The following is a 16,346-nucleotide window of genomic DNA, read 5'->3' on the forward strand; positions in this document are numbered from 1 at the left end:
TAAAAAAAAAAATAGGTTAACTCATCAAATCAGGTTAACCCGTCAAACCCGAGATCCATGTCATGAAAGTCTGATAACTAAATAAAAAAATTAACATTAATAAACTAAATTAAACAAAAAAAATCATTAAAAGAAAGAAAGTAAAAAAAGCAAAAAAAACCCATAAAAACATAAAAGATACAATTTGTTTTTAAATAATTTAGTATTTCACTATGATATAAAACATTAAGCAGTTTTAGTATATATTATAATAATAATAATAATATAATTATAATTATAATTAATTATAATTATAATTATTCGTTCACTAAATGTTTCCTAACTTACATTCTCTGATGTAAAAGGTCAAGACTCGATGTATTTATTCATTCACCACTCTTCAAGAATCAAAAACAGAGGACAGAAGAGAGAGGAGACAAAGTTGAAAAAACAAACGTGATGGACATCCACCAACTCTTTTCAAGTAATAAAAGTTAAGAAAAATTAAAAAAATTAGAGTTAAAACAACGCATGAAAGAACTTGCTAGAAAAAAAGCTTTAGAACAAAAAACACTATTAGAATCTATCCTAAAAATAAAGTAAATATACAGTGTTTTCATGATCACTTTTAGTTTTTTTTAATAATTAATAATTTGCAGAGCCAATATCGTGCCTGAAAAGCTTCTTAAATAAATAAGGAAAAAAAAAAAAACTCTTTAAAACCTCACTCTTTCGAAACGACGACGTCATTTGGTCACCTAATGCTCTCCACGTCTCCATTTAAATTCACCTTTCGTTCTAAAGTTCAAAAGACACGCGAAATCCATTCCCCCCCCAACTCTCTACCCTTGAAAATGGCAAATAAGCTCAAAGTAGACGAGCTTCGAGCCGAACTCGCTAAACGTGGACTCGATACCACCGGAACCAAGCCTTCCCTGGTTTTACCCCGTTCCCCTTCTCGTCAAGTTCATACATTTTGTCAAACACAAAGAAATAGTAGACTTGTTTTATTTTTTTGCAGGTGCGGAGACTGGAATCGGCGCTCGAGCAAGAAAACAAGCAGTCAGAAGTGGACTCGGTCGATGGTGGAGGTAGTAGTAACAACAAAAGAGAAAGGGAGTCTGAAGATGGAGGAGGAGTTTCTAATAACGGGACAGAGAAAATCAAGGTTATTGAAAAGTTTCGGGACATGAGTGTCAAGCAATTACGCGAACAGGCCTGTCTCCTTGGAGTTTCCACTGCCGGAACCAAGAGACAATTAGTTGACAGGCTCTGCAACGCTGATCCAGACAATCACCATCCACTTCAACGTTCTATTCGAAACTTGACTTTTATTTATTCATTACTCGGTTTTATTAGGAGTTATTAGACATTGTTTATGTTTGTGGGTTTAGATTTCTTATTAATTTCTGTTTCTGAAATTGGGAATTTAAAAAAAAAATGATTGCGGTGCCAGCAAAAGAAGAAGATCAGGAACAGGATGAAAGGGAAAAGGAGAAAATTGTAACTGCGACGAAAAAGAGCGCAGCGGTGCTAGATCAGTTCCTTTCTGATCAGATAAAGTCAGAGTATCATGTTTTGCAAATAGTGAGTCTTGTAGCAGTTTTTATTAGGATCACTTAATAGCAATTGTGAGGATTAAGTATCATCGGTTGAAATGGTTTTCTTAGTGTCTTGTTGGCAACGAATTGAGCTTCTTTCTCTGTCCCCCCCCCCCCCCCCCCCCCCATCTTTTTGGGCAATGATGCAGGGTGATGATGTCTATGATGCAATGCTAAATCAGACAAATGTTGGGGACAACAATAACAAGTTCTTTGTGATTCAACTTCTAGGCAAGCTTTCACTTCTGCCCATGTGGTTATTTAAATTGCCATACCTTAGTTTTCTAGGAACTTCATATTTGCTATAGCTGAAAGTTCTATCAGAAAATTTTCTCAAAAGTGAATTAACTCTGAAGGATCTCCTTTTTCTCTAAATTTATTTTTTTTGGCATATGTGATGGAAAATAGCGGTGGAAAATTCCTGTTTAAATCTTAAGTTGCATGGCTTTAGTACTCCACAAGCAGAAAGTGATACATGACAATAACCTTTATTAATTTCAGATGCTTTGCGTTGGTTTTGCTAATATCCAGCTCCTTTTTTCCCTTTTCTTTTAAATGAAAAGGCTTTAGTAGTCCATAAGCAGAGAGTGATACATGACAATAACCTTTATTAATTTCAGATGCTTTGCGTTGGTTTTTCTAATATCCTGCTCCTTTTTCCCCTTTTCTTTTAAATGAAAATCTGTTTGCAGAATCTGATGGTGGTGGTAGATATATGGTCTATAACAGATGGGGTAGGGTTGGGGTGAATGGTCAAGTTAAGCTATTTGGTCCCTACACTTCACGAGATCCTGCTATTTCTGAGTTTGAACGGAAGTTCTACGCCAAGACAAAGAACCATTGGTCCAGCCGAAAGGAGTTCATATGTTACCGAAAGTGCTATGCTTGGTTGGAAATGGACTACAGTGAGCAGGAAAAAGAGCCAGTTGTGAGTTGCATCCATACTCTATATCCACCTCTTTTCAGCTAGTGCAAGTGTAATATATTTTGGTGATTACAGCATTGAAACAACCATCTTTCTCTTGAGGAGGAAGGGTGGCAATAGAGAAGAGTAAGAAAATGTGAAACTGGAATACAAGACAAACCTTGTTAGTGGAAAGGCAATAATTCTGAATCTTGTTTGCTATAGTAACCAATCTTGGTTTCTTGAGTTCTTTGATGGAGAGGGATGTCAAATTTAACGAGGAATTTAAGTGGGTGAGACATGGGTGCTCCAGATTTCACCCTAATAATGAACTTTGCATGCCATGTAGTCCACTGCTCTTGAGATACATTTGTTCTGTTTTCAGGTTAAAGAAAAGCTGGACTCTGCTATAGCAATTCAACCTCGGGAGACACAACTTGAGTCACGTGTTGCCAAATTTATCTCTCTTATATGTAATGTTGATATGATGAAGCAGCAAATGATGGAATTAGGTTGGTTATTCGATCTTTCAATAAAATCCAAAAGTAAAGCAAATGTTCAATTTGTTTCTTTAAATTTTTAGACGTGTTTTGAGATGGAAATGTTTTCAAACGTTGGTAGTACTTCTTTGGTGGTTCTTTTATTCTGAATTATTTACTCCAGTTCTATATGCCTTCTTTGTTTTTTTAGTTTATCACAACATCTCCTGAAAGTCACTATCGAATGTTATTTGTCTTATCTTTCAGGATACAATCCAAATAAATTGCCACTTGGTAAATTAAGCAAGTCAACTATATTAAAGGTGAGTGTTTGATCCATGGATGGAAATAATCTTTACTATGTCCTTGATTTCATGACATTTTAACATAATCTGCTAGGTAGTGCTCGTGATTCATGAATTATAAGATGCAACTGCAATGATTAACTATGTAGAAGACATGCTTTAAGTTCCTAATACATGGAGTGATATCACAGTTCACAAGAACTGTAAATACTTTTTGTTGATGAATCAACATAAAACTAATTTCAGACTGTCCTGCTTTAGATGTTAGAGCAGCATGGGATGCAAATTTTTCTTATGATGTTAAGCCTTCTTTCCGCCCTTTTCAGGGCTCTTATTTCTACTAATATGATAATCGAAGATAATGTAGATGCAGTTTCCAGCAATAACATTTCTTGTTTGGGAGTTAAAGAGTACTGGATAAGTTGAATAACTATAACTCATAGTTAGTTGACTTCAATGTGGTATTTTCTGGGTCCTGCCTAGCAGTTGTATATCAGAACCTGTCTGATGAACCAACAATGGAGTCAATGCAGATACTGGCTATTGTGTTTTCTAGTTTTTCAATTGTATGATGCACAACATGGTATCTTATCTTTGTTTTGCTTTTTTTTTTAAAAAAAATGTTCTATGGAATATCTAACCAATTAATTTTCTTTGAATTTATTTAGGGTTATGATGTTCTGAAGAGGATTTCTGATGTAATTGGAACAGCAGATAGATTAAAACTTGAACAACTAAGCGGGTAAGTACAAGCACATGGTATCATTCACTCTGTGTGTGTATTTAATTATTTGTTTTTACGTTAAGATGCTGGACTCTGGCTTGGAAGAAGTTTGGGAAACTTTGATCTTTGATGGACGTAATTTATTGCAGAGAATTTTACACTCTCATTCCTCATGATTTTGGATTTACAAAAATGAGTGAGTCTCTCTCTTTCTGGAATGTTCGTTAAACCATAGACTAATAAGTATTACGGATGTGGTGACTGGTGTTCTTTATCTTCTTTTCTGAAAAGCTCTAAGTAGTATGATATTTTGATTATGGCAGGAGAGTTTGTTATTGATACTCCTCAGAAGTTAAAATGCAAGCTGGAAATGGTAATTCCTTTTTTTCTTTTCTTTTTTTAACTCAAGCATCCGTTGTTGATTTTAGGTTAGTTAGGTTTGTTAGTATGCCTGCAGTCGGCTGATAAGTCATTATACTTGCTGTCTTCCTTGGTATTACTCTTAAAGGATTTGTGGTGATATTGATACCATCTATCACGCTAATAGATATATTATCTTGACTAAAGCCTATCGGTGAGGTTCTGTATGGAAATTGATTTTATTTCTTTAAATTATAAAACGCACTGCTCAGCTCCCTGTTCATAATTGCAGGTTGAAGCCCTAGGTGAGATTGAAGTTGCAACAAAGTTGTTGGAGGATGAACCTGGAATGCAGGTATCTTTTAGGTCTTCTTCATTAATGCTCTCAGTTCCTGGAAATGCTTTGTGTTTTGCAAAATTTTCTGAATTTCAATTTGAATGTAATAATAATCTTAGTAATATATGAAAACAGAAAGCGATCCGAACTTGTTCCCTTTTTCAGTTTATAATAACAGCCAATAGATGCAGATAGAAAATGATCCCACCTTGTTCTAGCCACTTAGTTACTGTGGTGTATTATGATTCCCAGGATTGATGTGCTGCTGGATTTTGTTCATGTGCCCATGTTTTTTCTGATACATTTTTTTCAAAAAAAAATCGAAAAACAAATGCTACCTCCATTTATGAATTGCATCAATCATTTTAGTTAGTCATAGTTTTCTTTCTGATGCTGCACGTGGTATATTAATGAGGTGCCCGCTATCTTCTTCTCTCCTCCATTTCATATTCGCTACCATGCTCTCAAGTATTCTTATGCAAAGTTTCTACAATTTTTTGTAGGAAGATCCCCTGTATTCTCATTACAACCGGCTACGTTGTGAATTGACTCCAGTTGAAGTTGATTCTGAGGACTTTGCAATGGTATTCTCGTTAGCAGAATTTTAGAATTTAAGCAACTTGAGCTCTTATATATATTTTTTTTAGATGTTTCTTCTTTTCTCTCTCTTTTTTTTTTAATGGAAACTGAGTTTTTATTTTGGGGGAATGGTGGGTGGTGGAGGGGGAGATAAATGAGGTGCAGTGGTGACATTTGGAGTTGTTTTCAACCCCCATTTTGATTACTTTATCTAAAAATTCCGCCCTAAAATTGCTATAAAAGTATTAAATTGTGCCTTCTTTTTTTAATTCGTTAACATTTTGCTTGATAACTGACACTTCCTATCCGTGGCAAGATTGCCATGTATTTGCAGAATACGCATGCAAAAACACATTCACACTATACTGTTGATATTGCTCAAATATTCAAGGTTTCAAGAGAGGATGAAAATGAAAGTTTCAGAAAGGTAATGATGCATTTTCTATCCAGACAAGCCATTATTATCATCAAATAATTTGGTCTTTTTGGAAAAGGAAAAACTACTCGTTATGAAAGTAATGTCTTTGGAGGGAGGGAGAATATACAAACATTTTTCTCCTCAGCAATTTTCTTGAAATAGCTATTTTGAAAAATTGAATTTGTGTTGATGTGTTTGTAAGCTTAAGATTTCATGATCTTTAAAGAGACACTTGTGCATGAAGTGCAGTCATTCTGGATATCTAATAATTAGAAAATGCTCATAGTTGTGTTACTTTCACTCCTGCAAGCAACTTTTAAGCTGTTGTAAACTAATACCTTCTAACTCTTGTGAGCAGTTCTCTAACACAAAAAATAGAATGCTTTTATGGCATGGCTCGCGCCTCACAAACTGGACTGGCATTCTATCCCAAGGTCATCCTTTCATGCTTTTTGTTTTTCTGAATATCTGCATGTATATGCTGTGCAATTACATCTACTGTAATTGTGTCCATGCGTGGGTGTTTATGAATTTCCTGTCAATAACTGCAAAGTGCAACTTCTGCCATGAAAACCACCAGGCTTGCGTATTGCTCCCCCTGAAGCACCAGTAACTGGTTACATGTTTGGAAAGGGAGTTTACTTTGCTGACATGTTCTCCAAAAGTGCAAATTATTGCTATGCAAGTCATGCTGCTCCAGCTGGTGTGCTGCTTCTGTGTGAGGTATGGTTATTCTAGAAACCACCTTAGAAAGTACCATATTATAAAAAAAAAAGTGGCTAGATCAGATCAGACGTATACAGATGTTGCAAAACAGACTATTCTTGCTCAACAAGATGTAGATGCATCCTTAATTGTCGCCTCACCAATTTTTTTCATGGAAATATTGGTATTGTCTTTCTGGAACCTGAAGACCGGGTTCATTATTCGAAATTATGTTCCGCATATTTCCATGATTATTGCGACCAAGTATTTCAACTATATCAATGCATAATATGTTTCTGATGGAGAACAAGAAGAGGGAAAGGATACTGGATAAAAGATGATGAATGTAGGATCCACTAGGCTTCTGGAATCCATAGAGGCACTTATTGAATCCACAAGAAACTAGCATTCATGAAATTAAAAGCATAGAGAAACCTGAAACGACACAGTTTTCATACATAGAATACGGGTGCTAATATCCACTTATCAGAACCCCCTAAAGAGTCCTAAAACATTTAAGGAAACATGTCCTAAAACATTCAAGGAAATATAAACTCTATTAGCCCATTTCTTAATAATTGTAGACATGGCACTGGATGAGTTTCTGAATAATAGTAAGCATGGTCTTAATGCCTAAAACAATAGCACAACTGCAAGGCTAGTAAATTTTTTAAAGAGAACTTATATGATCCCTATTCCGACTGCAATTATTCTTTTGAATAATTGGATTCTCTCATAAAACTGTCGGACCATGTACTTTTAGGTTGCTCTTGGAGACATGGCTGAACTATTATATGCAAACTATGATGCTGATAAGTTGCCATCGGGGAAGCTAAGGTGTGTCTTGTTTTTGTGCTGTATTTGAAAGTTTTATTCATGCTTATCTGGTTGCGCCATGCATGCATGATTGTAATGAAGTGATGAAAGGAAATCGCATGATGAAACTGTTGCTGCGTCTGCATGATTGATGAGACTCATCTCTTGACCCTTACATGGAATCTACTTGCCTTAAACATTCAAATTTCTACCAGATACTAGTTCATGCCTTTTACACTTCAAGATGAAATGTTCTGCCAGCATAAATTTGAAGTTGCAGGTTGTATGTGAAGAGACATTGCCATTTATAATCAGTATCATTCTCGTCCTTTTTACAGCAGAGTTCTATCGCAATCTATTAGAACGTGGTTGATAAGGGTTTTTTTCTCCTTCCCTAATGCAAAGTAAATGTAGTCTCAATCTAATTATTGCAGCACGAAAGGAGTTGGTGGAACTGCTCCAGATCTTTCAGATGCCAAGACACTGGAGGATGGTGTTGTTGTTCCCCTTGGGAAGCCCAAAGAGCAACAAGGCTCAAAGGTAGTACAAACTATGATTGTGTGCATTCAAAGCACTCGCCGCCTCAGATATATTAACTCATGTGACCGTTAAACATCTGTTATTGTAACTTCTGTATTTTTCCCCGCGCAGAATTTTCATAATTTATTGTTGATATGTAATTTGAATACTTTTTGCAGGGTGCTTTGCTGTACAATGAGTACATAGTCTACAACGTGGGTCAGATTAGGATGCGATATGTGGTTCAAGTGAATTTTCATTGCGAGTGTGTGTAGCGTCAGTTTGATCTTGTGTTTTTGTTCTCGGATTTGTTCGGCTATGTATCATCCTTTACAGGTCTTCTAGTTGCAATTTGTCTTGAAATAGATGCCCTCAAAGAAAATCAACAACTCTCTCTCCCTCTCTCTCTCTCTCTCTCTTTTCCTTTAAATTCGAGTGTGTGCGCGTCTTTGGGAGTGTTAAGAATCTGGTAACTGGTAGTGGGAAGGAACAAAATGATAGGGTCTCAACAGATGGGTTTAAGGGGAAGGGTTTTAAATTGGATAAGTGATGTGAACCTTCTGATCACATGGTCATGTAATTCACATTCAAAAATATCAATTTCTGAAAAGCTAAGTAAATTAGGTTTGATAGGAGTTATGGTCATGATCACATGGTCATGTAATCCACATACAAAAATATCAATTCCTGAAAAGCCAAGTAAATTAGGTTTGATAGGAGTGTGACATAAAAATAACTTGTACCTAGACATCAACACTATTGAAAACAGAAGATCCCCGCTCAACAAATATTGATTGGCGAACGAGAAGTATAAGGATGACGCCACGAAGATAGTTATTCTTTGATAAGTCGTTTTTCAGTTTATTAGAAAACCATGGAAGGGAGATTATCTCATCAACACACACACACAGTGCGGCAAACAAGAAGTTTTATTAATCTGAATTGGACTTCCCTTACATGTTTGGTTATGCCTCTATTTATAGTGATTTTAGACTTAAAGAAATTCTAATGGACCCCCCTTAAGTGGACTTATATGCAGTCTATTTACAATTGATCCAAATAAGTAATAATAAACTAAAGACTAAAAAGAAAATAATAAAAATATAAAAATCCAAAAATTACTATTCTAAATATGCTAGAATTAGCTTTGTTATCATTAAGAAATCCCAAATAGATTAGGAAATCTAATCTGAAGGTAGAATGTATTCTAAAGTTTTTTTTTTTGGTAGCTCGGATGAATAAGGAATCTTTGTAAGAAAAGAATTCTGAAATAATTATGAATCCTTGCCACATTTGAAAATTATGTTGCAGCCTATTAAACATCCTTGTAGATTTAGTATATTTCTAAAATAAGCTGCTACATCCTTTTAGAAAAAGAATTCTAACCAATTTAGTATATTTCTAAAATAAGCTGGTACATCCTTTTAGAAAAAAAATTCTAGCCAAATAGGAAGTTTACAAGTCAAAAGAAAGTAAATAACAAAATTTATACAGTCTCTATTGACCCGTATTGAGATATCTTCCCGAACTTGGATTGACCTGAAATTTTAACCCAAGGTAATACAATATGTCAAGAGACTCCATGTAAAATTTCAGCTCGATCCAATGGTCGGATTGAGAATTATGACTGTTGCTATAAAATTGGATAGTTGCACATTTTACATCAAAATCCAAATTTGACCTTGCACTTGGATGATGATATCAATACGAATGTTAGCTGGATTTGGATTGCTGTGTCTTAAAAAAAAAAAGAAGATCAGTGAGAATAGTTTGTTTTCATTCGTCAGATGTCTTTTCTCTCTATTTCTATTACAATGGTGAGAGATCCCTTTTAAATGTGGACTCTAGGACTGTTATTTTGAGTGCTACAAAAATTAAGACAGAACAAGGGGAAAACTATCTGTTAGTATTGTTGTTGCCTTATACAGGAGACATTCTAACTAGAATAGCAATTGGTACTTGTAACAATTTTGCAATTGTTATATTTGTAATTTGTAATTTTTATTAAATTATCCTTTTCATATTGAATATTTCATGACATGTATAAATAATAATAATAATAATAATAATAATTTTATTCTTGTTTTAACTAATTTAGTATCTTTTTTGTTGTTAAACTACGACTTAAATGTTGTTTCGTTATATTACGTATGTATTAATAATCACAGCTCCATATATAAGTTGAAGTTATGAAATTATTGTGTATTGTTTAGTTATTTTATTATCAATAATAATTTTAATCAAATATTTGCAACTAAAAATATTTTTTTTTAAGATATTATCACTATCTGAAACTTGCTCTATAGAGTAGAAACTAAAAGTGAGTTTATGTGTCCAAGGTGTCTAATGAGTTGGCTTGCATATGTGAATATTATTATAAATTGCATAAAAGCATACTCTTGGCTATAGAAATTTAGATGCCAAGCTCCGACGGCATGCAATGCAAAACCATAAATTTGACATTCGCTTATTTGACATTGGAGCTGGTTATTTTGCGGCCCTTATTTCTAGATGGCTATAGAAATTGGAGCTGGTTATTTTGCGGCCCTTATTTGACATTCGCTTGCTTTTAAATTAAACCATAAATTTCATCTCCGATGGTTTTTCTCCCACGCGTTTTGCATGTGCAAAGGTAGGAAGAGGCAGGGCTATAATCGTAGCTTACATTATCATATTTTAGGGGAGAAGTGTGTTCCAGTACTTCCTTTCAAACGTAGTTACGTGTTTGCGCGGTGCAGGGTTAAAAAAATACAGGTCAATGAAAGAGAAGTTGTATGGAGGGTGCTTTTGACACCTAGTCCTGACTTCAGTCGAGTAGCCATGTCTGCTGCCCTGCCATTTTTATGTATATAAAAGTCTCAGCAAATCACTGTGGCGTGTGAGGAGATACGTTGTTCATTAAATGGTGGGTTTCTTTTTCTTGGTCAGTAGTCACTAGGACTTTTTATGTTTTGTGCCCTTGATATCTTTTACTTCTTATCTTGTCTTCGATGTTGTTTTGATTTGCAATTGTTCTTCGTGATTTATGTTTTTTCCATACAAGCATGCGGGGATGTTGAAGTTTGGAGAAAATGTTTCATTATTCAGATTATTCTTGTTTTGAAAAATAAAATTTAATTTAATTGATTTAAAATAATTAGAGTTTAGGGTTGAATTTGAAGTATAAAGAAATATTCTCTTTTTTTTCTGCCAAAATCAAGGACTGATTTGCATATTATGTGGAGAAGTTCTAATCCCTTTTATTATGGTCCCTCAACTTCTTTTTTCTTTCAATTCAATTCCTTTATTTGGCTTTATTTGAGCTTGAATTTGTTATTTTATTTTGATTTCTGTTATTACGAGATCTTGCAGTATTAAGAAAATTTCTTAATGCTTGTTGATAACATAATAAAAAAAAATTATAATTTAAATAATTAAATGTTAAGAGATCAAAATTAAAATTGAAATAAATAAAGGAATTGTAGTAAATAGATATAGAAAATAGACTAGTGCATTCAATGTATTTGTCTATAAATAATAGACTTTTATGGTCATTAGACAACATATGATATGTTTTATAATAGCTTTTACACCACACTTTTATTAATGTTGATGTAATAAATGGGCTTTGATAAGTTTTTTTTTTGTTTTTTCTCTCTCATCTCACAAGGAATCGTGTTGGCCTTTAAAATTTAAAAAGAATCTTGTTATTTGTTCAATGTATTAAATTTTGGTCCTTGTTATATTGATTACTGTTTATTTTAATTTAAATTTGTTTTTTTTTTAATTTTATTCTTTAGTATTTGGTTTCATTTTATTTTTATATCAAATTTAATCATCATTTTTTATACTTATTTTATTTTTTGTTATTCTTTTCTCAATCGACTTTGTTTCTTAATTTCATTCATTTGCATTTTATTTTATTTTATTATTATATTGAATTTAATCATCATTTTTTTAATCGATGTTTTTTTCTTTGGATCCTTTTTTTAAAAAATGTTTTTTATAAATTTCATATATTAATATTGATTTATTTAAAAATTTATATTTGTAATTTTTTTCAGTGTAGTGATTCCAGTCTTACAATCTAAACTACAAGTATAAAATGTTAACCTTGATTAACATTATTTTCTTAGCATGTTTTTTTTGTATTTCACCATTTAATATTGAGTTTGTTAAAAATTAAGTTTTATATTTATTTTTTTTGCTTTAATTTATATGTTATTATGGCATCTTGAACCATGTCTTATATCTAACAAATTTGTCTAAGCTGGTTTAGATTTTTTTAGATCATTTTTTTAACATTTAATTTTTTCCAGCTCCGCCCTTTAATATTTTTTTTTTAAAATTGGCTTCATAGTTTTTTTTCTCACTTTCTATCATGTTATTCCATTCGTATGATCCGATTCATAAGGTTTGATAATTTTATTTGGATTTATTGGTGTTTTATTTTTTGAGAGATTTTTTTTATTGATGTTATTTTTTTTTAATTTCACTCTTTTATATTTGAACTATTTAGAATTAAGAGTTATTTATTTTTTATAAGATTAGCTCGGCTTCATAACTCAGGTCATGAGTTTGTCATGTTAAATCAGATTAATTTAGATTATTTTTTATTTTATTTTTAATTATTGTTCTTTAACTTTAACATTAGACTATCTTGGAATTGAATTTTATTTTTTAAAATTATTTTTTTATACTTGTCATCATTGTCATTTTTTAAAATTATTCTATATATTATTATTTTTTATTATATAATTAAATAAAACCACTTTATTAAATCAATAGGATGCATAACTTATTCTTGATATTTTTGTTAAAACATACTAGCAACATTAAACATTGTTTTTTTACATTACAAAAAATTCTAACCCGGCTCATGAAGCAACATCTTATCTAATTATAAAATTATTTGAAGTATTTGATATCATAGTATATAGTATTTTTTAATTGAAAATACTTTAAAATAATATTTTTTTTAAATATTTTTTTATTTTTTACTTTAATACATCAAAATCTCAAAAAATCATAAAAAAGAAATTTAATAAATTTTTAAAATTAAAAATAATTTAAAAAATACACTGGAAAACATCACAACGCCGAAGACTTACTAATTCACGCCTCGATGATCCGAAGAGAAGCTCTTTCTTATTGCCTATTCGTTGGGTCGTCGTCACCAGCTTCGGCTGTGTTCCTTTTTCCCGAGGCAGAGTCAGACGGATGCATCAAGTGCAGTGGAATTTAGCTTGTTGGGAGTATGATGAAGTTTAAAGAGCATCTGGAGATGTATGAGTGTATGACCAAATAAAGCATTCACTACAACACAGCACAGCAGTCTGCAAGAGCAGGGCGCCACACGCTAGCATTTATGTCTATAGATTTGATGATGACCTCATGCCAGAATCTATGTTCTTCCTCCACAAGACAGGAATGGTGATTTCAGAGTGACACCAAATCCTACCATTTTAAAAAGGACCTTCCCCGATCGCTCACCGTATATATGGACCTTACACAGCTTGCTAGCTAGCTGGTGTTCAATGTGATGGACGGCAACTTTACTTAAATATCACTGCTTGTCTGGCATTAGCTCTTTATTGGGCATTAAATACCGTTGACTAGGAAAGCAAATTTTGGATTTCAATTTGAAATCATTTGCCTGCCGATGGACATTTTTAGGTGCTCAGCTTCAAGCTAATATTTAGTTAGTGTCCAGGCAGAGAAGATAAAGATTTTTTTAAAAAAACAAAATGTGTTTCGTTGTGGAGATAGGAAAAAAATGAGTTTTGTCTCCGATTCATAGATAATTTTTAGCCATTTCCCCGTCCCTCTCTATACAGGAGGGAAACAAGGGACAGGGATGGAGACAATGCTAGTTTTTTTTTTTTCACAGATGTCCCCTTAAACGTTTCATGATTTTAAATATTTTACCCTATTTAATTTTGAAATATGTTTTATCACACATGTATTAATTTTCAAAAATACTTTTTAAAATATAACTCTATTAAAAGTTTTATTTTTTGATTTTATCGAGTTAATATTGAAAATAAAATGCTCAAAATAAGAATAAATTATTTCATATAATTTAATAATCTATGAAAAATAAAAAATGGATGAATTAGAGTAAATATCCTGCATGACTTTAATAAAACCAATTAACCAAATAGTTATTTTTATTTAAAGAAAAAGTATAAGAAGATATTTTTTTTCTTCAAAATGAGTGAGTTTTTCAAGATAAGGAAAGAAAATAAACATCATTATTGAGAAATTAATATAATAATTAAAAATACATAGACATTTATGTTGTTTATCTTGCTTTATCTCACATGAACTGATAAGAATATATAGACATTTATTATATCTTATATATTATTATTAAACACAATTTTATCCTTATTTTAATTTTAATTTTTTAATTATCTTTATTTTTTATCCCAAAATAATAACCAAACATTACCTTAATTATATATTCAACACAACAATTATTTTTTTAATGGTCACATTAGTTTTGTTTTGCCAAAAAATAAAATAAAATCGGAGGTCATGTAAAAGTCTTGAAAAAATCACATGCTATGTTGATCTCTCTTGCACAAAAACTAACACTGCCAACGCAGCATTATAATTTCAGCATGATGTAAATTCACAGCTGGAGAATGGGCAGTAAAGATTCATTTCTCATTTCAACTCAACATCATAAGAACACACGCATGCTCCTCTACTATTAGCTAGGTTCCTGCAAAGGAAGGGCGTGGCCCTGTAACCATACCCTGCGCTGGCTGACTGGCTGCCTGTCTCGACTCGGTTAACACATAGATCAGCATCGGAGGCTAAGAACATTGTAAACCGGCTTCAAGGCTGACTCCGTGAAATTAAGCCCACCATAAATTCCTGGGGGGAAAGCTGGTGCCTACTTGTAGGGAATCATATCTGCCTAGGAAGCCTCGCAGCTCGGTCTCAAAAACTCGTGTACTCAAAGACATTTATACCAACACGCAAACCCTACGTGCACTCTTGCATTATTCTTCTGATACTGCTCGCATTTCACCAACATGGTTCTTCCCATCCCAAAAGAAAGAAATTAAAACTTTGACCCCACCCATAACACCGTGCTTGGCACGAGATTCTTGATCCAGAAAGGCTTCTAATATCGCTTGCTGGGCAAAAAGTTTGGTATGTGTTTTTTTTTCCCTTTTATTTTAGCTGTTAGAACTGGTTTATATATTTTTTAATTAATTTTTTAAGTTTTTAAAATTAATAATTAGATAAATTTTTAATATTTAAATTAATAATTTTCAAAAAATAAATTTAAAATCTAATCAATTCAGTTACACCATTTCAATTAATTTATTATGTTTCTTGTTTTATATTGTATTGAGATTCGTGATCAAGCACCAGTTAAAATACTGAATGAATGGTTATTTTTAAAAATAATATTTTATTTAAAAATATATTAAAATAATATTTTTTATTATTTAAATTTATTTTTAATATTAATATATCAAAAAAAAAAAACCACAGCCAACACTTTTTCAAACAAAGTGACAGCTCTAGTCAGATAAATCACTAGTGCATTGGATCGTGCAAAGAACAAAGTGTGGGTGTTGGTGACTTTTGTGAAATTAAGGCATGGTATGACTCTTCTTTGTCTTTGCTTAGACATCTCCTCATCCAGCACTCTACTTTGAATTTCTTCTCGACCCACCATGATTGCATGCTCTTTATGCTTGCAGAAGATTTTCTCCTTTTTTCTCTGTTACACCATCAACAACACTTTGAAATTTACCCAGGACGTAGTACTGCTCCTCTTCTATGCATTAATTGAAGCAATGTGCAACCTCTTTCTGTACTTGTCTCTCCCTCCTCTACCCGACATTCGCACCTATAAATACATGAGCTTCTTACAGCCATTTCAAAACATCGACGAGCTCAACATTTTATATCATTCATCGAGCTGGCTAGCCACCCAAGGGTATGGAATTCTGATGGGTGGGTGGTTCACGATGGAGAAGCAGGGCACGTGCAAAATCTTTCTCGGCTTCCAGATGCCGATGAAGCACTCTTTGCACGTGCTCCCCTCCTCCAACATGAGTTCCTCACCCCTGTCTCTCTTCAATCTCCATTGCAGAAAGCAATTTTTTTTGCAGGTAAAAATCACCTCACTATAGTTTTTGTGTAGACTGATCTGGCTAATTTGGTCTCTGGGTCAATCCAACTAGTTGACTGATCAGTACTGTCACTATTAACTAAAGCTTGCCTGGCTAATTAAAGATATTGCAATCGAAACCTTGCATGTACACAACGAATTATGAGCCTTAATTAACGGGCATGCATTTATTTAATGTTTCTGTAAGTGTTGAGATATATAAATACAGGCTCCTTCATTGCGAAGGTAGAAAGGAAGTGCAGCCCTGCGGAACATGGACATCTTTCACATCTAGCTAGCGCAACAGTTTCATCATCCATCAAGCCCCCGTCGTAGCTGGCTAGCTAGGATCCCAGTTTTAAAGTACCGTCATGTTAGCACGTGCGTATAATGTGTATCACCGCAAATTGATAATTTTTTTGGTAAAGGTAGAAACAAGGGGAAGTTATTTCTTTCTTCTTTTTTTTTTTTTTTTTTTTAATTTAAGGGGGGGGGAGGGGC

General features: G+C 33.1%; 1 protein-coding gene across 1 annotated transcript; it reads left to right on the top strand.

Annotated features, from left to right (window-relative positions):
* The first annotated feature begins 778 nt into the window (after positions 1-778).
* Positions 779-8,141, top strand: PARP2 (poly(ADP-ribose) polymerase). The gene is made up of 18 exons (XM_011035214.1): positions 779-917; positions 1,001-1,289; positions 1,436-1,566; positions 1,730-1,811; positions 2,273-2,508; positions 2,870-2,996; positions 3,231-3,286; positions 3,937-4,010; positions 4,142-4,188; positions 4,316-4,365; positions 4,645-4,707; positions 5,193-5,273; positions 5,585-5,695; positions 6,045-6,120; positions 6,267-6,409; positions 7,155-7,228; positions 7,642-7,747; positions 7,906-8,141. Exons 1-18 carry the CDS (start codon positions 834-836, stop codon positions 7,999-8,001), a joined length of 1,926 nt encoding a protein of 641 aa, XP_011033516.1. The 5' UTR covers positions 779-833; the 3' UTR covers positions 8,002-8,141.
* The last annotated feature ends 8,205 nt before the right edge of the window (positions 8,142-16,346 follow it).

The sequence above is a fragment of the Populus euphratica genome, unplaced genomic scaffold (assembly GCF_000495115.2).
Source record: "Populus euphratica unplaced genomic scaffold, PopEup_1.0 scaffold26.1, whole genome shotgun sequence".
Taxonomy (NCBI): Eukaryota; Viridiplantae; Streptophyta; class Magnoliopsida; order Malpighiales; family Salicaceae; genus Populus; species Populus euphratica.